The 27,858-nt window shown below is 31.7% G+C and overlaps 2 protein-coding genes across 2 annotated transcripts; both read left to right on the forward strand.

The window, feature by feature from the left end:
* The first annotated feature begins 396 nt into the window (after positions 1 to 396).
* Positions 397 to 2,017, forward strand: LOC126746067 (protein rogdi). The gene is made up of 7 exons (XM_050454163.1): positions 397 to 563; positions 619 to 690; positions 760 to 894; positions 946 to 1,106; positions 1,157 to 1,277; positions 1,328 to 1,537; positions 1,590 to 2,017. The coding sequence occupies exons 1-7, from the start codon at positions 528 to 530 to the stop codon at positions 1,650 to 1,652; spliced, it is 798 nt and encodes a 265-aa protein (XP_050310120.1). The 5' UTR covers positions 397 to 527; the 3' UTR covers positions 1,653 to 2,017.
* Positions 2,018 to 2,064: 47 nt separating this feature from the next.
* Positions 2,065 to 27,749, forward strand: LOC126746365 (cilia- and flagella-associated protein 251-like). The gene is made up of 20 exons (XM_050454590.1): positions 2,065 to 2,326; positions 6,435 to 6,581; positions 6,635 to 6,738; positions 6,798 to 6,961; positions 7,012 to 7,124; positions 7,307 to 7,569; positions 11,386 to 11,549; positions 11,600 to 11,743; positions 11,809 to 11,917; positions 17,843 to 17,991; positions 18,054 to 18,205; positions 18,258 to 18,457; positions 18,512 to 18,644; positions 18,715 to 18,816; positions 18,867 to 18,989; positions 19,040 to 19,131; positions 26,895 to 27,126; positions 27,182 to 27,413; positions 27,469 to 27,557; positions 27,612 to 27,749. Exons 1-20 carry the CDS (start codon positions 2,087 to 2,089, stop codon positions 27,717 to 27,719), a joined length of 3,060 nt encoding a protein of 1,019 aa, XP_050310547.1. The 5' UTR covers positions 2,065 to 2,086; the 3' UTR covers positions 27,720 to 27,749.
* Positions 27,750 to 27,858: the final 109 nt, after the last annotated feature.

Consider the following 27,858-nt stretch of genomic DNA (forward strand, 5'->3'; position numbering starts at 1 on the left):
ATGGAATCATAAAGGTATATAGAATAATATTAAAATATAAATTAAAATAAAAGAGATTAAAATAAACATAGTCTTTAAATAAATGTCAAGTATAAATTGTTCTATCTTAAGGTAAAGTTTGGGAAGCTTGACAACATGGCAAAGATTAAGGGGATAGCCAGACAATGTCATATGTCAAAGTGAAACAACGTTGCCAGCTAAGGGTCTTTAATTCAATTTTAAAGGCATTATGATTATCGATAACATATAATAATAATTAAATATTCAAAATAAAATTAAATACAAAGAAGAAAAGTCTCCAAATAATTATTAAACAAATATTCTATTTTTATTCTAGAGTAAATTATCAGGCTTGACAACACCGCGAAATGTCATCAAACAGCTGATTTCAATGACGTCAACGTGCCCCCCTGTCAAAAACTTAACCTTCAATCCTAATTATTTTTAAATTATACAAATAAACATTTAACAATTAAATTAATATCTGCTCGTTATCGACGGTTTAAATACTATTAGCGATACGCACCATGGTCGACTGTGAAAAAGCTGAAACAATTAATTTGGTAATATTTGAAAAAAAAATAAATTGAATTAATTTTTATTGGCTCTTTGTTGCAGCAAAAAGAGTTCGAATGGGTCCTGAACCAGGAGATCCACAAGGGACTGGACCAGATCCATCAAATTCTTGTGGTGAGTGCAATAAGTTCAGGTGACTTAAGTCATATCAAATCAGTACGACCTAGTTTTCATTTATTATAGGAATGCGCTAGGAGATTTCCAGTTCAGTTATATGGACATGACAATTCGAGTAAACAGGATAAATTTGTCTTGTCTGTGGCAGCAGATCAGTTGAAATGTGTGGTGACATTGACTGGGGACAGTATTACTCATGCTGTAAGTGCCTTTTATCTCATTTGATAGATACTAATAAGAATTCCCTTTAAGGACATAAATTTTAAAGTGACAAGGCAAAACTCGGCTACAATAGTGAGGACCACTATACAAACTGAATATCCGTGGAAGTTGCAGCAAGTGCAAGATGCTGCCAACCATTTACAGCAGGCCATTTATCATATCGATGATGTGGGAAAGAATTACAAGTTTAAGTAAGTCTTATGTGTGTCATTTAATTATTTATTTATTTGAATATTTTTAGGTCTTCAGATGAAGTTTTACACATATTGGGAAACATTTTGGGTAGTCTCCAGCGGGGCAGGACAAGCCTAATAGTGCCCAGAAAGAAAACTATGGATGACTTAATTAAGAGTCGCAATATGGTTGGTAATGTTTTTTATTTTATAATTTTTTTAGTGACAATTGTTTATAGAAATCTCTATCGCCGAACTTATCAGAAGATTTAGCCATAAGCTTCTACATACAAAGTCACAAACTGATATTCGCTATTTACCAATTGGTACATAGTCACGGAGAAATGAAATATGAGTCTACACATGCCGAATGTTCTGTACCATGGTTAAACGAGGTACTTCTGCTGTTTACTGTAGGGCTACAGTTGTGCCAACAGCTAAAAGACAAGGTAAGTCATGTTCGTTGTATTTAAACGGTGGGTAACAGTAGTTTCTTTTTAGATCTGTGTCTTTTCTCAGTATAAAGATTTCACTGTGGGATCCAGACCGCCTAGTCCCTTATAAAAATCTCATTTTAGGGTTATTAGTTGTTGTTCCGAGACTCATTGTCCTAAATATGATATTGTGGATTGTTTTTTTGATCAATTGTTGTTGCCTCTCGTTTAAGGTTTATGTAGTAGTTATTTTTTAACTAAAAATTGTTTTATTTATTGAGTATTTATTTTACTACTTAAATCTAACTCCTTTTCAAGATTTAGACAGAAACTATCCGAATATATAAATTATATAATGAAAATTGTCAATATATGGTGTGTCTTTAAAAAAATTGTATTTGCCTCATATAGAAACTATCGTAAATGTTTTTATTTTATTATTATAGGACAATTTATTAGAAATATATTGTTCGAGCAATAAAAGTCTAAAGTGATGTTCTGCTTTTTTTTTTGTGATCTCACCCTAATTGTCACACTGACATAATTGTTTAAAATAAAGGAAAAATGTCTGAAGATAGCATTTCTTATGGAGAAGACAAAGAGAATCTTCTGTATATATCCAGAAAGATAAATGTGGACGAGTTCGGACTCGGAGAGGACGGACCGTTTAGGGAATCGTTATCCACTGCGGATTCGAATGTATCGTTTAAAGCGGTCGGGTCTGAGTTGGACGTTTTGGAGAATATTACCGAATTGCCAAGGACTTTTAGCGATCCACAGGTGGGAAGGAGGTTTAGAGCATTTGTAAGTACTATTTTTGGTTATAATTTCCAAGCTATTTTTGTAGTTCTTTTACAGTTTTATAGAGGGTTCTTTGTAGATTAATTGCATCTAAGAAGTTTGGTTCTAGGTGGTAAATTGGCTTAGTTAGAGCAATTTTGGTTTCAAGGTAATTTTGGTCACTGGATTTTCTAGTTTTTTAAGAATAACTTGTATGCTTTTTGAGGTAGCTAAATGGGGTTTTTACTAAAATAAAATGTGTTTTCCGACAATTAATTTCGTATGTGAACCATTTTTGTGGGTCTAATACTTCCTGAGCTAAAGCCAGTTTTGCCCCCCAAACCCAAATCCCGTAAAATTTGAAGTTTTTGGAACAAACTTTGCATTTTGAACCTTTTAATTGTTCTTGGACGCTTTTGCGTATAACCTGCATGCCATGTAAGATATTTTTGTAATTCTTTAAAGGCATTATAGGGAGCACTCTGTATATCATTTCCATGTAAAAAAATTGATCCCAGGTGGAAAATTGGCTTAACTAGAACACTTTTGGTACCATGGTAATTGCAACTAAATTTTCTATTTTTAGGATTAGTTTAACACTTTTTGAGACATAACCCCACTGCTCTGCAATCCTCAAATTAACTTAAATTTCTCTAAAAAGCTCTGTGGACAGCTTTTATTGAAAAAATCATGAAAATCCATGCGTTAGACTCTTCTTAATACAAAATCTTGAATAATGTGCCCGAGAGGGAAAACACTTTAAGTAATTTGACTCATAACTCCACTTCTAGTGCTCAGATCGACTTGATTTTTGTTTTAAAAGTTTCCTTGCACTATTTTGTAGCCTTCAGTGAAAAAATCATAAAAATCCATTCATTAGATATTTTTAAATTAAATTTTTGCAAAATCTCATCCAAAATGAAAAACTGTTAAATCTCATAATTCCTTGGATTTGTTCGTTCTCCTTTATCTTAGTAATTGTTAACTGCATAGAACACAAATATAACTGATTAAAAATCCTGCGGCGGTGTTGTCAATTTTCCTTAGAATTCCTTAAATTTGCTCCTCTTATCAAATATTTTGAATCATATACAGGGGGTCACGTATTCGCATACAAATTATAAGCACCTCAATAATTATTGTCAGAAATTGCGATATTGCCATGCAGATACGAACGTACAGTCCTCTCGTTTTAAATAAATCTTTCATGTGGTACAAAAAAGGATGTTAAAAAATACCTATATTTAAAGCAGATCTTTTAGAGCCGGCATCACTGTTGCCTAGCTAAAAACTAGGAGAAATCTGTAATCAATGGTGCCAGATTTGCCTAAAGGCTTTAGCCAAAGAAAATTTAGTTTTCAAGGAATAATTTTATATAGTTACCATTATTGTAGCCTAATTACGCGATCCTTAAGGATTCGTGGGTCTCTAGAGGGATTTAAAGGTCAAAAAGTGGGTAAACAGTGCATTTTTTCGGATTCTACCGCATTTCATGGTCCAGGCACGCCTGGAATCGTTTTGAAATTTCTCTTTTTTTAAGTAGTCGAACCCACTAGAAACGTAAAGCATCATTTCGTAGCGATCCTCAAGGATTCATGGGTCTCAGATGGGTTTAAAGGTTAAAAAGTGCCTTTTTTCGGTTTCTACCGCATTTCATGGTCCAGGAACGCCTGGAATCATCTTGAAATTCCTCTTTTCTTAAGTAGTCGAACCTACTAGAGACGTGAAGCATCATTTCATAGCGATCCTTAAGGATTCATGGGTCCCAGGTGGGTTTAAATGTCAAAAGGTGGGTAAAAAGTGCATTTTTTCGGATTCTACCGCTTTTCATGGTCCAGGCACGCCTTGAATCATCTTGAAATGTCTGTTTTCTTAAGTAGTTGAACCCACTAGAGACGTGAAGCATCATTTCATAGCGATCCTCAAGGATTTATGCGTCTCAGATGGGTTTAAAGGTCAAAAAGTGCATTTTTTCGGTTTCTACCACATTTCATGGTCCAGGCACGCCTGGAATCATCTTGAAATTTCTCTTTTCTTAAGTAATCGAACCCACTAGAAACGTGAAGCATTATTTCATAGCGATCCTTAAGGATTCATAGGTCTCAGATGGGTGTAAAGGTCAAAAAGTGAGTAAAAATTCCCTTATTTCGGTTTTTACCGCATTTCATGGTCCAGGTACGCCTGGAATCATTTTGAAATTTCTCTTTTCTTAAGTAGTCGAACCCACTAGAGACGTGAAGCATCATTTAATAGCGATCCTCAAGGATTTATGCGTCTCAGATGGGTTTAAAGGTCAAAAAGTGCATTTTTTCGGTTTCTACCACATTTCATGGTCCAGGCACGCCTGGAATCATCTTGAAATTTCTCTTTTCTTAAGTAATCGAACCCACTAGAAACGTGAAGCATTATTTCATAGCGATCCTTAAGGATTCATAGGTCTCAGATGGGTGTAAAGGTCAAAAAGTGAGTAAAAATTCCCTTATTTCGGTTTCTACCGCAATTTCATGGTCCAGGTACGCCAGGAATCATCTTGAAATTTCTCTTTTATTAAGTAGTCGAACCCACTAGAGACGTGAAGCATCATTTCATAGCGATCCTCAAGGATTCAAGAGTCTCAGATGGATTTAGAGGTCAAAAAGTGGGTAAAAAGTGCACTTTTTCGGTTTCTACCGCATTTCATGGTCCAGGTACGCCTGGAATCATTTTGAAATTTCTCTTTTCTTAAGTAGTCGAACCCACTAGAGACGTGAAGCATCATTTCATAGCGATCCTCAAGGATTTATGCGTCTCAGATGGGTTTAAAGGTCAAAAAGTGCATTTTTTCGGTTTCTACCACATTTCATGGTCCAGGCACGCCTGGAATCATCTTGAAATTTCTCTTTTCTTAAGTAATCGAACCCACTAGAAACGTGAAGCATTATTTCATAGCGATCCTTAAGGATTCATAGGTCTCAGATGGGTGTAAAGGTCAAAAAGTGAGTAAAAATTCCCTTATTTCGGTTTCTACCGCAATTTCATGGTCCAGGTACGCCAGGAATCATCTTGAAATTTCTCTTTTATTAAGTAGTCGAACCCACTAGAGACGTGAAGCATCATTTCATAGCGATCCTCAAGGATTCAAGAGTCTCAGATGGATTTAGAGGTCAAAAAGTGGGTAAAAAGTGCACTTTTTCGGTTTCTACCGCATTTCATGGTCCAGGTACGCCTGGAATCATTTTGAAATTTCTCTTTTCTTAAGTAGTCGAACCCACTAGAGACGTGAAGCATCATTTCATAGCGATCCTCAAGGATTTATGCGTCTCAGATGGGTTTAAAGGTCAAAAAGTGCATTTTTTCGGCTTCTACCACATTTCATGGTTCAGGCACGCCTGGAATCATCTTGAAATTTCTCTTTTCTTAAGTAATCGAACCCACTAGAAACGTGAAGCATTATTTCATAGCGATCCTTAAGGATTCATGGGGCTCAGGTGGGTTTAAAGGTCAAAAGGTGGGTAAAAAGTGCATTTTTTCGGATTCTACCGCATTTCATGGTCCAGGTACGCCTGGAATCATTTTGAAATTTCTCTTTTTTTAAGTAGTTGAACCCACTAGAGACGTGAAGCATCATTTTATAGCGATCCTCAAGGATTTATGCGTCTCAGATATGCTTAAAGGTCAAAAAGTGGGTAAAAGGTGCCTTTTTTCGGTTTCTACCGCTTTTCACGGTCCAGGCACGCCTGGAATCATCTTGAAATTTCTCTTTTCTTAAGTAGTTGAACCCAAATATCGAATTTGAATGAAAACTGACGAAACTCAATACAAACAATTCAATAAATGTCGCAAACATAAAATAATAAATAATTTAAAAAAATCATAATTAATAAAAAAAAATTACCCTTTAAACTCTGCGTGTAAATAAAAGACACAATATGTCAGAGACACGCATTCTCTAAGGGCATGAAGGGGCTTAAGACACCTCAAAAACTTCTAAAAATCATCGTAATTATTAATAATTTTAAGTATTGAATCCTTAAATATAGTGCATGTGAAAATTTGATTTTTGTGTCTGTTCCGTTGCTTGACGTTACAATACTTCAAGCAGAAAATTCCTGGAATATTTCTTTGAGGAATATTCCCTATTTCAATTGTCTAGAACCTAAAATGGTCCTTTGGCATGAACGGCAAAGTGGGGGTGAGAAACTTAACCCTGGGCCAGCGAAGGGAGTTATTTTTTGCTGCGGTACATTCGGGGGTGATCTACAACTATTGCACCAGAGAAATGAGACATTTGGAAGGACACGTAAGCGAAACCATTAATATCATTAATAAAATAAACAAACAATTATTTTATAGCATGATTTAATTAATTGTATATCCACCGATAGCGAAGGCGATTGGTTGGTGACATCGGACAGGGCCACAGATGGTTGCGTGATAATTTGGTCCAGTACGGAGCTGTATTGACATCCAGTTTTTTTTAATTTTATTTTTTTTTTTATATTGAAATTTTTTATAGGACCCCTGTGTTTACTTTATTCGGGATTTACCCTTGTAGCGGGGTGCTACTGCAAGCAATCAGCCCTTGTGCCAGATACCTCCTTACGATCGGGGAGAAGGATGATTCTGATTATTACGCCATTCACTTTTGGGATTGGACCTTGGGAAAAGAAACACCCGATGGTACGGGCATTCTATTCAACTAATTTTTTTTGATAAAAGGGGTTTTTTAGGTACGTATTTGGTGCAAAAGAGTCATGGTTCACCCGTTCAAATATGCTTTAAACCCGGCTTAGAGGAGCATATTATGGTGGTGTTTCAGAAACAGGTGCATTTTCTTACTTGGGTGAGTAGTTTCAAGCAGGGTTAGAATTAGAAGTTAGAAGTTGTAAGTTAGAAGTAGTAACCGTTCAAAACTTCACTATTGTATCTATCACTATTCTAACATAGTAAATTGTTCAGAAAATGTCACATTGTTTACAACTCTGTCTTCTATTTCAGACAATTTTGCGTAATTTTCTTTTACAGGAGCTAGAAACCCAAGAACTGACCCTCTCGGCAATTCCCCAACTAACGAGCAAACAAAACATCGGACAACTGACCGGAGGAACTTTTATGAAATCGGTCCACGAGTGCTACGCCTCCTCTTCCCGGGGGTGCATCCTGGTTTTCAGGAACACCCTGTATAGCAAAGCCTGCTACGAGCAAGAGGAGCAAAGTAACGCCCGAATATTCATTAACGCCGTTAAAGTTACCCCGAGCAGTATCGGGGTGATCACCACCACTGAAGAGTAAATTTTTCATTTCAGGAGTAGTAAAAAATAAAAGTTCAGATTTGCTTGGTTTTTACTAGAGGAGGTTCTTTAGAAAGTTATGGTTTTCAATTTTTAATTTTAGAATTTTTTAAAATAACTTTTGACAGTTTCCACACTTTTTGACAATTTTTATGTTATTGCAGGCACTTGTAATAAAATTTTGACTTATTCCAAGGTTTTGAGGTGTTTCAAACAATTTTTCTTTTAATTTTAACGTTTCGCGATAATTTTTCGTTTTCTATTTTAGAATTCTTGAAATTTTTAAAACTTCTCAGATTTTTTGGCATTTTTATAATGTGCGAGGCATTTGGAATAAATCTTGTTTTATTTCAGGACTTTGGAATCATTTTCCACCTCCTCCAGTTATTTCAAATTAGTCTTATTTTAATTTTAATGTTTTAAAATAGGTTTTGGTTTTCAATTTTTTATTTCAGATTTTTTGAAATTTTTTAAATAACAGTTTCCAGACTTTTTGACTATTTTTATTTTATTCCAGGTATTTGTAATAAAGTTTTGTTTTATTCCAAGATTTTGAGGTAATTTTTACACGTATTTGGAATATAATTTTTTTATTTAATTTGAATAATTTTAGCTTTTTATTTAATTTAACGCCATTGCGTTTTTACGATTTTTTTTTTAAATTTTGAAATTGGCATGTTTTTGGTTTTTATTCCAGGCCTTTAGAATCGGTTTTTCTATTTTCCAGTCATTTAACGTAATTTTTTAAAATAAAAAGGCAAATTACTTCAAATAGGTAATAAAAGAAGGTTCTTTAGAAAGTTTCCACAGGGAAAATCAAGACAATCTATGCACTAAAAGAGTTTTTATCCAGGTTTTTGTATATACAGGGTGTCCCGAAATTACATCGCAATATTTTACCAGCCGCATATTTGTCTAAAAATAAGACAAAAACTTCATATATAGGAATCTTGAAAAGTGAATCGTTTTCTTGTTACAGGGTGTTTTATAATTCCTATTGAAGATGGTTTTTTGTTAATATTTTCAAAATGCCTGGTCGTTATTTTTCGAAATTTTTATCCTATACTACTGTTATTGTTACTAACTGATTTTATAACATTTTATGCCAAAATGTATACAGGATCGCTTAAAATTAATGGTTTGCAAGGTTAAGAATGTGAAAACTTTTTTTTTAGCTACTTTCTTTTAATTTCGGTAATAAAATTGTAAAGAATCATAATTTTTAATTAGAAAATTAGAAACATTAAGACTGGTGAAGAAAATCATTGCTGTGATAAATATATTATTCCGTCAGAATCACGTGTAGTGATAATTTTTTTATTACCTTTCAACCTATAGGTAAAAAATATTTTTTTTAACACAATGTGGTAAATAAATTAAAAAAATCACTGTAAAATATAGCTTACAAGCTTAACCAATACTGGTGATAAAATCACTGCTGTGATAAATTTTTTATTCCTTTAGAATCACGTGCAGTGATAATTTTCTTATTACCCTCCAACCAGTATGAGTTTCGGAAAGAAAAAATATTTCTTTTACTTAAAAGTGATAAATTTATCTTAAAAAATCACTGTAAAACACAGCTTACAAATGTTACCAAGACTGGTGATAAACATCACTACTGTGATAAATATTTTATTCCTTTAGAATCACGTGCAGTGATAATTTTTTAATTACCTTCCAACCTATAAAAGAAACAATAATTCTTTCACCATAATGTGATAAATAAACTTAAAAAATCACTCTAAAATACAGCTTAGAAACCTTACCAAGACTGGTGAAGAAAATCATTGCTGTGATAAATATTTTATTCCGTCAGAATCACGTGTAGTGATAATTTTCTTTATTACCCTTCAACCTGTAAGAGAAAAAATATTTCTCTCACCGTAATGTGATAAATAAACTTAAAAAATCACTATAAAATACGTAGGTTAAAAGCGTTACCAATACTTGTGATAAAAATCACTGCAGTGATAAATATTTTATTCCTTCAGGATCACGTGCAGTGAAAATCACAAACCTCATCAAAAACTGTTTTCTTTGTTTAAAATTTTATTTCAAAATTGTAAATACCCATTGTTTAGTTGCCTGAATTTTTTTATTTCTTCCAGGAAGTTGAGGTAATTTCTAAGTCCAGGCAAAGTTTATTTCTCAACTGCCTGGAAGTAATTAAATACTTATTCCAGGCAGTTCAAGTTACCTGGAATCGCTGTTTTTTTCCAGGCAATTGATATCAACTTCCTAAACCTTCAGGTTATTGAAAACTCATTGTTTAGTTGCCTGATTTTTTTTATTTCTTCCAGGAAGTTGAGGTAATTTCTAAGTCCAAGGAAAGTTTATTTCTCAACTGCCTGGAATTAATTAAATACTTATTCCAGGCAGTTCAAGTTACCTGGAATCGCCGTTTTTTTTCCAGGCAATTGATATCAACTTCCTAAACCTTCAGGTTATTGAAAACTCATTGTTTAGTTGCCTGGAATTTTTTATTTCTTCCAGGAAGTTGAGGTAATTTCTAAGTCCAGGGAAAGTTTATTTCTCAACTGCCTGGAAGTAATTAAATACTTATTCCAGGCAGTTCAAGTTACCTGGATTCGCTGTTTTTTTCCAGGCAATTGATATCAACTTCTAGAACCTTCAGGTTATTGAAAACTCATTGTTTAGTTGCCTGGAATTTTTTATTTCTTCCAGGAAGTTGAGGTAATCTCTAAGTCCAGGGAAACTTTATTTCTCAACTGCCTGGAAGTAATTAAATATTTATTCCAGGCAGTTCAAGTTACCTGGAATCGCTGTTTTTTTTCCAGGCAATTGATATCAACTTCCTAAACCTTCAGGTTATTGACAACTCATTGTTTAGTTGCCTGGAATTTTTTATTTCTTCCAGGAAATTGAGGTAATTTCTAAGTCCAGGGAAAGTTTATTTCTCAACTGCCTGGAAGTAATTACATATTTATTCCAGGCAGTTCAAGTTGCCTGGAATTGTTGTTTTTTTTCCAGGCAATTGATGTCAAACTTCCCGAACCTTCAGGTTATTGAAAACACATTGTTTGTTGAAAAAACATCTTGGACTTATTGCGCGAGTAGCCCTTAAAATAGAAAATGGATTTTCCCTTATCTCATTAACCCAATTAGTCCAGAGCTCAATTAATCCTCCCTGAATTAATTCTTCACGTGTATTAATTTCTACAGCATATACCAATTCGTTTAAATGACCCCATAAAAAGTAATCAACTGAAGTTAGATCTGGAGTTTAAGGAGGCCAATTAAAACAAAGTTTGGGTTGTTAATTATCCATTTATAAAATTGGATCCTCAACGCAAAATTGTCTGGTACCAACCCTTGAACTCTCTGGTAATGATAGGGATGTAACCCTTGGATTCTAAAAAAATATTTTTTTAAATAAAAATTATATTTTAAGTACCTTTTTTATGTAGAAATGTTGGTTCTTTTTAATTTTACTGTCCAAATAATTAAAAAGTAACCAGAAAAAAAGTTATGACATTTTGATCTTTACTAACCACTAATTTTTAACGACCCTGTAGCATAAAATGTTATAAAATCAGTTAGTAACAATAACAGTAGTATACGATAAAAATTTCGAAAAAAATAACTACCAGGCATTTCGAAAATATTAACAAAAAAACCGTCTTCAATAGAAATTATAAAACAACCTGTAACATGAAAACGATTTACTTTTCAAGATTCCCGTATATGAATTTTTTGGCTTATTTTTAAACAAAGATGCGGCTGGTAAAATATTGCGATGTAACTTCGGGACGCCCTGTATATGTTCTAAAGTGATTTTTTTCAAAAAAGGTATTTGGTTACCGGCGATTCCAAGGGGCACATCCTGTTTTTCGACAAAAAAATCCGGATCTTACACTGGATAAGAAACTTACCGATAGGAGCGATCACTGCTATAAGTTTCTCCTTGTCCCCCCAGAAGTATCGCTTTGAAAATTCCAAAGTTGTCATTAAAGGTCTACAATTCTTCTATTTAATTAATGAATTATTCATAAGGACCTTCTAGATCGTGTATTGGACGATGATAAACCGGAGAGTCTACTGGATTGTAACTACACGGACATGGAAGATGAAATCACCAAATTGGTAGAGGCTCCTTTTGATGCCACTTTGGAGAATAATCAGTTTACTGTTGGCGATTTTTTTATATGTGAGTTAAAGCAGCTGTTTTCGAAGCTGATTAATTAATGACTTCTTGATTAATTTTAATTTCAGCTACGTCAGACTGTAATATTTACGCCCATGATTTTATACGGAACACTTGCACCCCCGTGTTCCAAATATCCGACGCCAATATCAGTTGTATAGATGCGCATGACGAGGAGTGAGTTTTCCAGTGTTTAAAATGGGGTTTTTAATCCTGTTTTTGAGTTTTCGTCTCATTTTTTTGCGTTGTTTTTGTCCCCTTTGTTGCCCTTTTTTTGATCATTCTTCGCTTCATTTTTGTCTCTTTAAACACATATGACACCCCTTTGAATGGTTTTATTGCGAAATCTTTAGGACGCATTTTTCATGTTTAAATTCCAGGTAACTTGAACTGCCTGGAATAAATATTTAATTACTTCCAGGCAGTTGAGAAACAAACTTTTCCTGGAAAGACTTATAGAAGTTACCTCAACTTCCTGGAAGAAATAAATAATTTCAGGCAACTAAACAATGAGTTTTTAATCACCTGAAGGTTCGGAAAGTTTGACATCAATTGCCTGGAAAGAAAACAGCAATTTCAGGCGACTTGAACTGCCTGGAATAAATATTTAATTACTTCCAGGCAGTTGAGAAATAAACTTTCCCTGGACTTAGAAATTACCTCAACTTCCTGGAAGCAATAAAAAAATTCAGGCAACTAAACAATGAGTTTTCAATAACTCGAAGGTTCCGGAAGTTGACGTCAATTGCCTGGAAAAAAAACAGCAACTTGAACTGCCTGGAATAAATATTTAATTACTTCCAGGCAGTTGAAAAATAAATTTTTCGTGGAAAGATTTAGAAGTTACCTCAACTTCCTGGAAGAAATACAAAATTAAAGGCAACTAAACAATAAGTTTTTAATAACCTGAAGGTTCGGGACGTTTGACATCAATTGCCTGGAAAAAAAACATCAATTCCAGGCAACTTGAACTACCTGGAATAAATATATAATTACTTCCAGGCAGTTGAGAAATAAACTTTCCCTGGACTTAGAAATTACCTCAACTTCCTGGAAGAAATAAAAAATTTCAGGCAACTAAACAATGGGTTTTCAATAACTCGAAGGTTCAGGAAGTTGACGTCAATTGCCTGGAAAAAAAACAGCGATTCCAGGCAACTTAAACTGCCTGGAATAAATATATAATTACTTCCAAGCAGTTGGTTTCTCTCTCTCTTTTAGGCTCTTAACTTATAGAGTCATTTTGTCTTTCTTCCAGGCACTTGAAGAGTCATCTTGACTTTTTTTCATGCACATTAGACATTTTTAGTCATAACTTCGGAACCACTTAGAATATTTTCAAGATTTTTTCACACTAACCTTAGATGATTTCCCAGGACCAGTTTGAGGCTAAAAACGTGGTTTTAGACCAAGAATTAGGCTGGTTAGGGCTGTTTTGGTCAGGACATTTTTTTAAAATCGAATTATCGTTATTCCTGGAAAAATTTCCCTGTTTTAATAGGAATATACTTCAAAGAGTTTTACTGTAAAAAAGAGTGTTTATTTCCAATTTTAAAAGTACAACTTCAACTGCCTGGAATAAATAAATATTTAATTACTTCCAGGCAGTTGAGAGATCAATTTTCCCTGAAAAGACTTAGAAGTTACCTCAGCTTCCTGGAAGAAATAAAAAAATCCAGGCAACTAAACAATATCTTTAATTGCCTGGAAGTTTAGGATGTTGACTTTAATTGCCTGGAAAGAAAATAAACAATTTCAGGCAACTTGATCACTTTCGTTTAGTTGGGAGTCCAGGAAAACGACCTAAAATTCCTCTTAAAAAAGAGAGATAAAAAGTGGCTTTTTAACTACCTGGAAAAAATGCCAGACAATTACTCTTTAATAGTCTGGAAGAAAACGAAAAAACAAATATCAATTGCCTGAAAGTGTAGCCTAAAAACACAATAAGTGTGACCTCAATTGCCTGGAAGAAAACACTAATTACAACCGTTAAATAAATGAATTAAATAAAATAATCTGCAATGCCTGGAAGAAATGAGAAATTTCAGGGAATATGGAAATTACCTTTGACTTTTGACTGCCTAAAAATTAAGTAAATTGCCTGATTATTGCGTGATGAACATTTTTTTTTCATACTTATAAAATGGAATAAATAAGAAATTACTTCCAGGCAGTTGAGAAATAAACTTTCCCTGGAAAGACTTAACTTCCTGGAAGGAACGAAAAATTCCAGGCACTTAAAGAATAATTTTTTCTTTAGCCCACGTAGTCGAAGAGTGATTTTGTCTCTCTCTTTAAGGCACTTAAAGAGTCGTTTTGTCTTTTTTCTTATTGTAAATTATGAATTTAATTAAGAAATCTGTATACGAATTTTCAAATTTGTTTGTTAACTGGCTTTTGAGTTCAGGCAGTTGAGACTATTGAGAGTCGTTTTCCATCATTTCCAGGCATCAATTTCTTTTAGGTAATTGCCTGGAAGAAGCTTAAACTGCCTGGAATCGTCACTTGAGCCTCAAGTAGTTAAGGCAACTTTTCCAGGTATTTGAGGTAATTTTAAAATAGGTAATGAAAGTATTTTTTTTATACGCCCAAGCAGTTGGCACTATAGAGAGTCATTTTCCGGTGTTTCCAGGCATCAATTTCTTTCAGGTAATTGCCTGGAAGGAATTTAAACTTCCTGGAATAGTCACGTAAGTTCAGAGTAGTTAAATCTACCTTTCCAGGCATTTGAGGCATTTTATTGAAGTAACCAAAGTCGGTTTTTATTCGTCCAGGCAGTTGAGACTGTTGAGAGTCGTTTTCCATCATTTCCAGGCAACAATTTCTTCTAGGGAACTGCCTGAAAGAAGTTTAAACTGCCTGGAATTGTCACTTGAGCCTCAAGTAGTTAAGGCAACTTTTCAAGGCATTTGAGGTATTTTTAAAATAATGAAAGTAATTTTTTTTATACGCCTAAGCAGTTGACACTATTGAGGGTCATTTTCCGGTATTTACAGGCATCAATTGCTTTCAAGTAATTGCCTGGAAGAAGTTTCAACTGCCTGGAATAGTAACGTGCGTGCCGAGTAGTTAAATCAACCTTTCCAGGCATTTGAGGCATTTTATTGAAGTAACCAAAGTCGTTTTTTATTCGTCCAGGCAGTTGAGACTGTTGAGAGTCGTTTTCCATCATTTCCAGGCATCAATTTCTTTTAGGTAATTGCCTAGAAGAAATTTCAACTGCCTGGAATCGTCACCTGAGCCTCAAGTAGTTAAGGCAACTTTTCCAGGCATTTGAGGTTATTTTAAAATAATGAAAGTAATTTTTTTATACGCCCAAGTAGTTGACAGTATAGAGAGTCATTTTCCAGTATTTCCAGGCATCAATTTCTTTTAGGTAATTGCCTGGAAGAAGTTTCAACTGCTTGGAATTGTCACTTGAGCCTCAAGTAGTTAAGGCAAATTTTCCAGGCATTTGAGGTAATTTTAAAATAATGAAAGTAATTTTTTTTTATACGCCCAAGCAGTTGACACTATAGAGAGTCATTTTCCGGTATTTCCAGGCATCAATTGCTTTTAAGTAATTGCCTGGAAGAAGTTTCAACTGCCTGGAATAGTTACGTGAGTTCCAAGTAGTTAAATCAACCTTTCCAGGCATTTGAGGTATTTTATTGAAGTAACCAAAGTCGTTTTTTATTCGTCCAGGCAGTTGAGAGTCGTTTTCCATCATTTCCAGGCATCAATTTCTTTTAGGTAATTGACTGGAAGAAGTTTCAACTGCCTGGAATGGTCACTTGAGCCTCAAGTAGTTAAGGCAATTTTTCCAGGCATTTGAGGTAATTTTAAAATAATTAAAGTAATTTTTTTATACGCCCAAGCAGTTGATACTATAGAGTCATTTTCCGGTATTTCCAGGCATCAATTTCTTTCAGGTAATTGCCTGGAAGATGTTTCAACTGCCTGGAATAGTCACGTGAGTTCCGAGTAGTTAAATCAACCTTTCCAGGCATTTGAGGTATTTTATTGAAGTAACCAAAGTCGTTTTTTATTCGTCCAGGCAGTTGAGACTGTTGAGAGTCGTTTTCCATCATTTCCAGGCATCAATTTCTTTTAGGTAATTGCCTGAAAGAAGTTTCAACTGTCTGGAATCGTCACTTGAGCTTCAAGTAGTTAAGGCAAATTTTCCAGGCATTTGAGGTAATTTTAAAATAATGAATGTAATTTTTTTTTATACGCCCAAGCAGTTGACACTATAGAGAGTCATTTTCCGGTATTTTCAGGCATCAATTGCTTTCAAGTAATTGCCTGGAAGAAGTTTCAACTGCCTGGAATTGTCACTTGAGCCTCAAGTAGTTAAGGCAACTTTTCCAGGCATTTGAGGTAATTTTAAAATAATTAAAGTAATTTTTTTATACGCCCAAGCAGTTGATACTATAGAGTCATTTTCCGGTATTTCCAGGCATCAATTTCTTTCAGGTAATTGCCTGGAAGGAGTTTCAACTGCCTGGAATCGTCACTTGAGCTTCAAGTAGTTAAGGCAACTTTTCCAGGCATTTGAGGTATTTTTAAAATAATGAAAGTAATTTTTTTTATACGCCTAAGCAGTTGACACTATTGAGGGTCATTTTCCGGTATTTACAGGCATCAATTTGTTTCAAATAATTGCCTGGAAGAAGTTTCAACTGCCTGGAATAGTAACGTGCGTGCCGAGTAGTTAAATCAACCTTTCCAGGCATTTGAGGCATTTTATTGAAGAAACCAAAGTCGTTTTTTATTCGTCCAGGCAGTTGAGACTGTTGAGAGTCATTTTCCATCATTTCCAAGCATCAATTTCTTGCCTGGAAGAAGTTTCAACTGCCTGGAATAGTCACGTGAGTTCCGAGTAGTTAAATCAACTTTTCCAGGCATTCGAGGCATTTTATTGAAGTAACCAAAGTCGTTTTTTATTCGTCCAGGCAGTTGAGACTATTGAGAGTCGTTTTCCATCATTTCCAGGCATAAATTTTTTTTAGGTAATTGCCTGGAAGAAGTTTCAACTGCCTGGAATTGTCACTTGAGCCTCAAGTAGTTAAGGCAACTTTTCCAGGCATTTGAGGTATTTTTAAAATAATGAAAGTAATTTTTTTTTATACGCCCAAGCAGTTGACACTATAGAGAGTCATTTTCCGGTATTTCCAGGCATCAATTTCTTTTAGGTAATTGCCTGAAAGAAGTTTCAACTGCCTGGAATCGTCACTTGAGCTTCAAGTAGTTAAGGCAAATTTTCCAGGCATTTGAGGTAATTTTAAAATAATGAATGTAATTTTTTTTTATACGCCCAAGCAGTTGACACTATAGAGAGTCATTTTCCGGTATTTTCAGGCATCAATTGCTTTCAAGTAATTGCCTGAAAGAAGTTTAAACTGCCTGGAATTGTCACTTGAGCCTCAAGTAGTTAAGGCAATTTTTCCAGGCATTTGAGGTAATTTTAAAATAATGAAAGTAATTTTTTTATACACCCAAGCAGTTGACACTATAGAGGGTCATTTTCCGGTATTTCCAGGCATCAATTTCTTTTAGGTAATTGCCTGGAAGAAGTTTCAACTGCTTGGAATAGTAACGTGAGTTCCGAGTAGTTAAATCAACCTTTCCAGGCATTCGAGGCATTTTATTGAAGTAACCAAAGTCGTTTTTTATTCGTCCAGGCAGTTGAGACTATTGAGAGTCGTTTTCCATCATTTCCAGGCATAAATTTTTTTCAGGTAATTGCCTGAAAGAAGTTTCAACTGCCTGGAATCGTCACTTGAGCTTTAAGTAGCTAAGGCGACTTTTCCAGGCATTTGAGGTCATTCTAAAATAATGAAAGTAATTTTTTTTTATACGCCCAAGCAGTTGACACTATAGAGAGTCATTTTCCGGTATTTCCAGGCATCAATTGCTTTCAGGTAATTGCCTGGAAGATGTTTCAACTGCCTGGAATAGTCACGTGAGTTCCGAGTGGTTAAATCAACCTTTTCAGGCATTTGAGGCATTTTATTGATTTTTTTTCTTTAAGATATAAGACATTTTTATGCCTTTAAGACACCCTTAAGACTCCTTCAGGCTATTTCATAAGCATAATTCGGGACTTCTTTACCCCCTTAGGCCCTACATAGTCATCGGTTACGAAAACGGCCGTTTGGCCCTACTGGATTTCAAAAAGAAAATCCAAATATCCACTCAGCTGTTACCGAAAACCGCCGAGTCATCTGAGGGGGGCGACACCATCTCCTGCATCAAATTCTCTTACCAATGTAATTAATACAATTAAAAAAAATAGATAACAATACACGTTTTCCTTTCTCTTTATTTAAAGCGTTACATCTCATATGTGGGAGAGTCAATGGGGAGATCTACGTCCTGGAACCGGTCACCTTGGTACCGAAAATGGAGAAACCTTTCAAGTACAGCACCTCGAGGGTGGAAAAAATCGCCTTTTCAATGAACTCCTTACAATTCGCTTATTATGTAAGTTATCTAAGCACTTATGCTCAGGGAATGTTCCATTGTGAGCTCTTAGGATGAAAAAAGGACCGTTTTCCTGTTCCGCTATGATCCGGAAAACAGCTGCTGGGAACTCTTGGGAAAGGTGCGTTCCCACTACGAGAAAATTAACGACATCGCCTTTTTCCCATTACACGTCGAAAACAAGAAAAGTTCGGTGCTGCATACGATCGGAGCAGATAGACACTTGGTGCAATACAATAATTTACAAGTGACGTAAGTCGGCCCCATAATCTCTCCATTGGGTCCATTAATAAATCATCCCTTAAGCGAAACTGAGCCCTTCCAAGCCACGATGCGGGAGCGTATAGAGCAGAGCGCCATCCCGATGAATTTTACATACTACGAAAGAGTTCTTGGAGTAAACAGGAGCGTCGGTTATATTCTCTTTGCGGACGACAGGGTGTTTATTAATGCATCTCCCGTTTAATCAACGTTATATATCTATCTCGCTGTTGTTGTTTTTTTTTTAGCACAAATTGAAACTGTTTAATGGAGAAACGAAGCTACCTAGAACCTTATCCTTAGGACCGTCCTTCGGGTGTTTCCGGGATTCCCTTGTGAAGAAAATGATGGTAAAGGTGGAGAAAAGTAGCGTAAAAGTTGTCTCATTAAGTTATTATAGATCCTGCCGGAGCACAATTATAGATACATGATTTTTAACAGCAGCAAGTACATCGGGATTCAAATTTTACCACCCGATGGGAACCCTTTTAAATATACCGGGTACCTGGCCCACCCGGTTGAAGTAATCAGGTTATCACCATATTGTGTTGGTACTGTAAAATTTTTTTTCAGGTAATTGATTTCGCTTTATCGCAAGACGGATTGTTCGCGTTCACTTTTGGGAAGAACGACCGGTCGGTACTGATGTGGGAAGTCAAGCCAAGGTAAGTTGTGTATTTGGGTCACCTTGTATATTATAGTTTTAATCGATAGGTATTTATGTGAGGAGTAAATATCGATTAACACTTAATGGGTCTAAAGTCAGAAATAAGGGAGCTATTGATGGTTGAAGTGGAGAGTGACTGAGCGACAGGTTCTATAACGACAGTGAATAATTCGTTTATTTTTCATGTTAGGGAAATTTGGTCAAAACAATTTGGAAATATTTCATATTAATTATTTTTTATTATTTTAATATTCCATATGAATATCAAATAATTTTTCATTTTATTTAGCGTTTTTGGAGTAAATTTTTGTTTATTCCAGGCATTTGAAATTTGAATAAACTGGAGAATAAAAGTTATTTCAAATGACTGTAATATTAAAAAAAACGTTTCCAAAAGCCTGGAATAAACTCAAAAATATTTATTATTAATGAATAGCTAATTAATTAGTCAATAATATTCCATATGAATTTAAACTAAATTTTCATTTTATTCCGAGTTTTTGAAGTAAATTTTTGATTATTCCAGGCATTTGAAATTTGATTAAACTAGAAAATAAAAATTATTTCAAATGTCTGATATATGAAAAAAAAAAACGCTTTTCAAAGCGTGGAATAAATTCGAAAATAATTCATAATTAGTGATTTTTTTAATATTCTATATGAATTTTAAGTATTTTTTATTTTATTCCACGTCTTCGGAATAAATTTTGTATTATTCCAGGCATTTGAAATTCGAATACTAGAATATAATTTTTTTTTCAAATGTCTGGAATATAAAAAAACACTTTTAAAAGCGTGGATTAAAATCAGAAATATTCATTATTAATTACTAGTTAATTAATTAATCAATAATATTCCATATCAATTTCAAATAAATTTTAATTTTATTCCGAGTTTTTGGCGTATATTTTTGATTATTTGATTATTTTTTTTCCAAAAACTTGGATTAAAATAAAAAATCATTTAATATGAATATGGAATATTAAAATAATCCCTAAATACCATGAATTATTTTTGAATTTATTCCACGCTTTAAAAAGCGTTTTTTTTTCATATTCCAGACATTTGAAATTTGAATAAACTGAAAAATAAAAATTATTTCAAATGTCTGAAATATGAAAAAAAACGCTTTTTGAAGCGTGGAATAAATTCGAAAATAATTCATATTAATTAATAATTATTTTAATATTCTATATGAATTTTAAATAATTTTTCATTTTATTCTGCGTATTTGGAGTAAATTTTTGATTATTCCAGGCATTTGAAATTTGAATAAACTGAAGAATAAAAATTATTTCAAATGTCTGGAATATGAATAAATCACTTCCAAGAGCGTGGAATTAACTCAAAAATGTTTCATAATAATAAGTGATTATTTTAATATTCCAATATGAATATCAAATAATTTTTCAATTTATTTAGCGTTTTTGGATTAAATTTTTGTTTATTCCAGGCATTTGAAATTTGAATAAACTGGCGAATAGAAAATATTTCAAATATCTGGAATGTGAAAAAAACGCTTCTAAAAGCGTGGAATAAAATCAGAAATATTCATTATTAATTAGTGAATATTTTAATATTCTATATGAATGTCATTTTATTTCATGGTTTTGGATTAAATTTTTTATTATTCCAGACATTTAAAATTTAAATAAACTAGAATATAAAAATTATTTCAAATGTCTGGAATATAAAAAAAAACTCTTCCAAAAGCGTGGAATAAAATCAAAAATATTTATTAATAATGACTAGCTCATTAATTATTCAATAATATTTCATATGAATTTCATTTTATTCCACGTTTTTGGATAATTTTTTTTCTTATTCCAGGCATTTGAAATTTGATAAAACTGGAAAATAAAAATTATTTTAAATGTCTGCAATATGAAAAAAAATTCGCTTTTTAAAGCGTGGAATGAATTCGAAAATAATTCATAGTATTTAGTGATTATTTTTATATTTCATATGAATATCAAATAATTTTTCATTTTATTCCGCGTTTTTGGAGTAAATTTTTAATTATTCCAGGCATTGGAAATTTGCATAAACTGGAGAATAGAAATTATTTCAAATATCTGGGATGTGAAAAAAACGCTTCTAAAAGCGTGGAATAAAATCAGAAATATTCATTATTAATTAGTGAATATTTTAATATTCTATATGAATGTCGAATAATTTTTCATTTTATCCGACGTTTTTGGATTAAATTTTTTATTATTCCAGGCATTTGAAATTTAAATAAACTGGAGAATAAAAATTATTTCAAATGCCTGGAATATGAAAAAAAACACTTCCAAGAGCGTGACATTAACTCAAAAATATATCATAATAATTAGTAATTATTTTAATATTCCAATATTAATATCAAATAATTTGTTATTTTATTTCATGTTTTTGGATTAAATTTTTTATTATTCCAGGCATTTAAAATTTGAATAAACTGGAGACTAAAAATTATTTCAAATGTCTGTAATATGAAAAAAAATGTTTTCAAAAGCGTAGAATAAAATAAAAAATAATAATTATTAATTAGTCATTAATTAATTAATCAATAATATTCCATATGAATTTAAAATAAATTTTCAATTTATTCCAGGCATTTGAAATTTGATTAAACTGAAAAATAAAAATTATTTTAAATGTCTGTAATATGAAAAAAATGTTTTCAAAAGCGTGGAATAAAATAAAAAATAATAATTATTAATTAGTCAATAATTAATTAATCAATAATATTCCATATGAATTTAAAATAAATTTTCAATTTATTCCGAGTTTTTCAAGTAAATTCTTGATTATTCCAGGCATTTGAAATTTGATTAAACTGGAGAATAAAAATTATTTCAAATGTCTGTAATATGAAAAAAAATGTTTTCAAAAGCGTGGAATAAAATAAAAAATAATTATTATTAATTAGTCATTAATTAATTAATCAATAATATTCTATATGAATTTAAAATAAATTTTCAATTTATTCCGAGTTTTTGAAGTAAATTTTTGATTATTCCAGGCATTTGAAATTTGATTAAACTGGAAAATAAAAATTATTTTAAATGTCTGAAATATGAAAAAATACGCTTTTTAAAGCGTGAAATAAATTCAAAAATAATAATTCATTGAATATTTTATATTCTATATGAATGTCAAATAATTTTTCATTTGATCCGACGTTTTTGGATTAAATCTGTTATTATTCCAGGCATTTGAAATTTCAATAAACTGGAAAATAAAAATTATTTCAAATGCTTGGAATATGAAAACAATACTTCCAAGAGCGTGGAATTAACTCAAAAATATTTCGTATTAATTAGTAATTATTTTAATATTCCAATATTAATATCAAATAATTTTTCATTTTATTCCACGTTTTTGGATTAAATTTTTTATTATTCCAGGCATTTAAAATTTAAATAAACTGGAGAATAAAAATTATTTCAAATGCCCGGTATATGTGAAAAACACTTCCAAGAGCGTGGAATAAATTTGAAAATATTTCATATTATATTATTATATAATAAATATATATTATTAAAATATTTCATATTAGGTATTATTTTAATATTTTATATGAATATCAAATATAATGTTTCATTTTATCTAGCGTTTTTAGATTAAATTTTTGTTTATTCCAGGCATTTAAAATTTGAATAATCTAGAGAATAAAAATTATTTCAAATGTCTATAATATGAAAAAAAAACGCTTCCAAAAGCGTGGAATAAAATAAAAAATAATTACTATTAATTACTAATTAATTAATTAATCAATAATATTCCACATGATTTTAAAATAAATTTTCATTTTATTCCGCGTTTTTGAACTAAATTTTTGATTATTCCAGGCATTTGAAATTTGATTAAACTGGATAATAAAAATTATTTTAAATGTCTGGAATATGAAAAAAATACGCTTTTTAAAGCGTGAAATTAATTCAAAAATAATTCATAGTATTTAGTGATTATTTTAATATTTCATATGAATATCAAATAATTTTTCATTTCATTCCGCGTTTTTGGAGTAATTTTTTAATTATTCCAGGCATTTGAAATTGGCATAAAATGGAGAATAGAAAATATTTCAAATATCTGGGATGTGAAAAAAACGCTTCTAAAAGCGTGGAATAAATTCGAAAATAATTCATAATTAGTGATTTTTTTAATATTCTATATGAATTTTAAGTATTTTTTATTTTATTCCACGTCTTCGGAATAAATTTTGTATTATTCCAGGCATTTGAAATTCTAATACTAGAATATAAATTTTTTTTCAAATGTCTGGAATATAAAAAAAACGCTCTTTTAAAAGCGTGGAATAAAATCAGAAATATTCATTATTAATTACTAGTTAATTAATTAATCAATAATATTCCATATCAGTTTCAAATAAATTTTAATTTTATTCCGAGTTTTTGGCGTAAATTTTTGATTATTCCAGGCATCTAAAATTTGAATATACTGAAGAATAAAAATTATTTCAAATGTCTGAAATATGAAAAAAAAACGCTTTTTGAAGCGTGGAATTAATTAGAAAATAATTTATATTAATTAGTGAATTTTTTATTTTATTCCTAGTTTTTGGCTAAATTTTTGATTATTTGCAAGATAAAGAAACATTTTTTTTCCAAAAACTTGGGTTAAAATAAAAATTTATTTGAAATTCATGTGAAATATTATTATTGACTAAATAATTAGCTACTAATTAAAAATAGATATTTTTGAGTTTATTCCACGCTTTTGGAAGCGTTTTTTTTTTTTAATATTCCAGACATTTGAAATAATTTTTATTCTCTAGCTTATTCAAATGTCAAATGCCTGGAATAATAAAAAATTTATTTTAAAAACTTGGAATAAAATGAAAAATCATTTGATATGAATATGGAATATTAAAATAATCACTAAATACCATGAATTATTTTTGAATTTATTCCACGCTTTAAAAAGCGTTTTTTTTTCCATATTGCAGACATTTGAAATTTGAATAAACTGAAAAATAAAAGTTATTTCAAATATTTGGAATATGAACAAAGAGCTTTTTAAGGCGGGAAATAAATTCAAAAATAATTCATAGTATTTAGTGATTATTTTAATATTCCATATTCTTATCAAATGATTTTTCATTTTATTCCACGTTTTTGGATTAAATTTTTTAATATTCCAGGCATTCGAAATTTGAATAAACTAAAAAGTAAAAATTATTTCAAATGTCTGATATATGAAAAAAAGCGCTTTTAAAAGCTTGAAATCAATTAAAAAATAATTCATATTAATTAGTGAATAATTTCATATTCTATATGAATTTCAAATAATTTTTTATTTTATTTCACGTCTTCGGAGTAAATTTTATATTATTCCAGGCATTTGAAATTAAAATATACTGAAAAATAAAAATTATTTCAAATGTCTGGAATATGAAAAAAAAAACGCTTCCAAAAGCGTGGAATAAACTCAAAAATATTTATTATTAATTAGTAGCTAATTAATTAATCAATAATATTCTATATGAATTTCATTTTATTCCACGTTTTTGGATAAAATTTTTTCTTATTCCAGGCATTTGAAATTTGTTGAAAATAAAGAATAACAATTATTTTAAATATCTGAAATATGAAAAAAAAAGCTTTTTAAAGCGTGGAATAAATTCAGAAATAATTATTTTAATATTCTATATGAATTTCAAATAATTTTTTATTTTATTCCACGTCTTCCGAGTAAATTTTGTATTATTCCAGGCATTTAAAAATAAAATATCCTGAAAAATAAGAATTATTTTAAATGCCAGGATATTGAAACGCTTTTAAAAACGTGGATTAAACTCAAACATATTTCATATTAATTATTGACTATTTTATTATTCCATATGAATTTCAAATAATTTTTCATTTTATTCCACGTTTTTGGATAATTTTTTTTCTTATTCTAGGTATTTGAAATCTGAATAAACTGGAGAATAAAAATTATTTCAAGTGCCTGGTATATGAGAAAAAAATGCTTCTAAAATTGTGAAATAATTTAAAAAGATTTATTATTATAAAAAGATTTAGATCAACTTATTTAGTGATTATTTTAATATTTCATATAAATATCAAATAATTATTTTAGGCATTTAAAATTTGAACAAACTGAAGAATAAAAATTATTTCAAATGTCTAAGATATGAAAAAAAACGCTTTTATTTTTCATTTTATTTGACGTTCTTGGATTAAAACTTGTATTATTCCAGACATTTGAAATTCGAATAAACTGTAGACCAAAACTTATTTCAAATGCCTGGAATAATCAAAAATTTACTCCAAAAACTCGGAATAAAATGAAAATTTATTTTAAATTCATATGGAATATTATTGATTAATTAATTATGTACTAATTAATAATAAATATTTTTGATTGTATTCCACGCTTTTGGATTAAATTTGTTATTATTCCAGGCATATGGAATATAAAAAAAACGCTTCTAAATGCCTCAAAAAATCTGAAATATAATCAAAAATTATTAAATGATTATTGTAACATTTCCTATATTTCAAAGAATATTATTCCATTGGCACATTCGTCACTTTTATTTAAGGCTACCAGAGTAAATATTTAAAATATTCCAGGCATTCGGAATAATTTTTATTTTATTCCGGACTTTTTTAATAATTTTTTTTTTAATTATTAAAGGCATATGAAGTAACTTCTGCTCTTGATATTTGGAACATTCGTTTCAATTTTAATCAAGGAAATTTTAGTTAATTAATAAATTAATCGAATTTCATTCAAGGCTTGAGAGGTAACTATATAAAATTTTTCAGGTATTTGATTTTATTCCAGACTTTTGGAAGACTTCAGAAAAACCCAATAGTGAAATATTTAAAATTATAATTTATGCAATAATTCTTTCCATATCTCAAAAACTAGTTAAAAAAATTCAAAAATTCCTAATGCCTTTTAGAAAGGACACTAGAGAGCGCTCTACTGCCCAGTTTCCAAGTTTTTACCTTTACCAGTTTTTTTTGAAAATTGGCAGTAACTTCAAGGTTGCAATTTTTAACAATTTGCACCAAACACCCTGGACAAAACTGTGCATATTTCAAAAACTAGTCAAAAAACATTTGAAAATTTTTGATGCTTCTTGGAAAGGACACTAGAGCGCACCCTATTGTCCAGTTTTTAAGTCTCTAGTTTCACCAGTTTTTTTGGAAAATTAGGCCAAACTTCAAGGTTACCCGATGCAATTTTTAACCATTTACACCAAACACCCTGGACAAAACTGTCCATATCTCAAAAACTAATCAAAAAATATTTGAAAATTCTTGATGTTTCTTAAAAAGGACACTAGAGCGCACCTTACTGCCCACTTTTCAAATCTCTAGTTTCACCAGTTTTTTTGGAAATTTGGGACAAACTTCAAGGTCACCTGTCAGAATTCTTGCATTGCTCCCTGGGCAAAACTCTTTATGTTATTGATTTTCCTTCCGTTACATTTTAAATTTATTTCAATTCTTTTGATTCCTGGATTGATGCGAGTATTCCAATAATCTGGAAACTGGAATCAATCCTTTGTAAAACTCATCTAGCACCAAATGTGGAAAAGTGTGAAGAAATACAATGTCTTTCTCACACTGTCTATCTCATATATCTCGGTTAGTTTTTACATTAGAGACTTACGACATTAATAAAATTTGTTAAGAATTTAATTTTCTATTTAATAAAATATAAAAATTTCCAAAACTTCCCCAAAAAAAAGTGAAAAATCGCCCCTAAACTCGTTGTGCTATCCAACTGTAGGGCGGTGGATCTTTCCGCCCTAATGGGCGGCACTGAGCTGGAACCGTACTACTGTTTACTCGAGGGCGGCAAGAACGGGTGGCTGTTCCAGGAAATCCAGGATTTGTTCTTCTACATGCAGATTTTACAGCAGGAGAATATCGATTTGCCCCGCAGGGTTTCGGACAGTATTAATTTAACGGAGATTCCGGATCTGGTGAGGACGTGCGGATACTATCCGAGCCACTTTGAGGTTTGTGTAGTTTAATTATTTTCTGGCATATTGCAATTTTTGTGTTTGTTTTTAGTTGGAAACGATTATGATTGACGTGAGGTATCGGGATTTCGACGAGACCGGAATAGTGAAGGACGAGATATCGTTTGTGGAATTCGTGAAGTTATTTGTTAACCACAGGCCCGCTTACGGGTATTCTATGGAACAGATCAAGCAGCATTTCAATACCGTGTGCCTGCTCTCGGATTACCCTAGGAAGTGTCGAATAGACAGCAACGAATTCATATATATTCTTCAAAATATCGGTGAGATATTAAAGGAAATTTCCAGTTCAGGAAAATGACTTTCAAGATTTTCCAGGCGAACCCTCTCAGAACCTGCACGCGAACTTGACGACTCTGTTAAGGGTGACCAGCAAAGTGGAGAACAATTACGACTTTTTGCCCCCCGTAAGTGGAAATTTCTGAATTTTCCACTGGAAAACTGGAGTTGTTTTATTTTAGGAAATCTCCACGCATTTTTTGTTTTACGAGCTGCTTGGCATCGACCCTAATAGGACCGAGAGTTCGGACTATGACGACTGTGGCAACACTACTAAAGACAAGGTTTAGTGCAACAAAATAAATTATTTATTAAATTTATACGGATTTTTATTTAGCGTATATTATGGCCTTAATCGATAGATCTTTGGAAGGTAAGTAAGAGTTATATAATACTTTATAGGTCTAAAATAAAAAAATAAGTGAGTTA

The sequence above is a fragment of the Anthonomus grandis genome, chromosome 17 (assembly GCF_022605725.1).
Source record: "Anthonomus grandis grandis chromosome 17, icAntGran1.3, whole genome shotgun sequence".
NCBI lineage: Eukaryota > Metazoa > Arthropoda > Insecta > Coleoptera > Curculionidae > Anthonomus > Anthonomus grandis.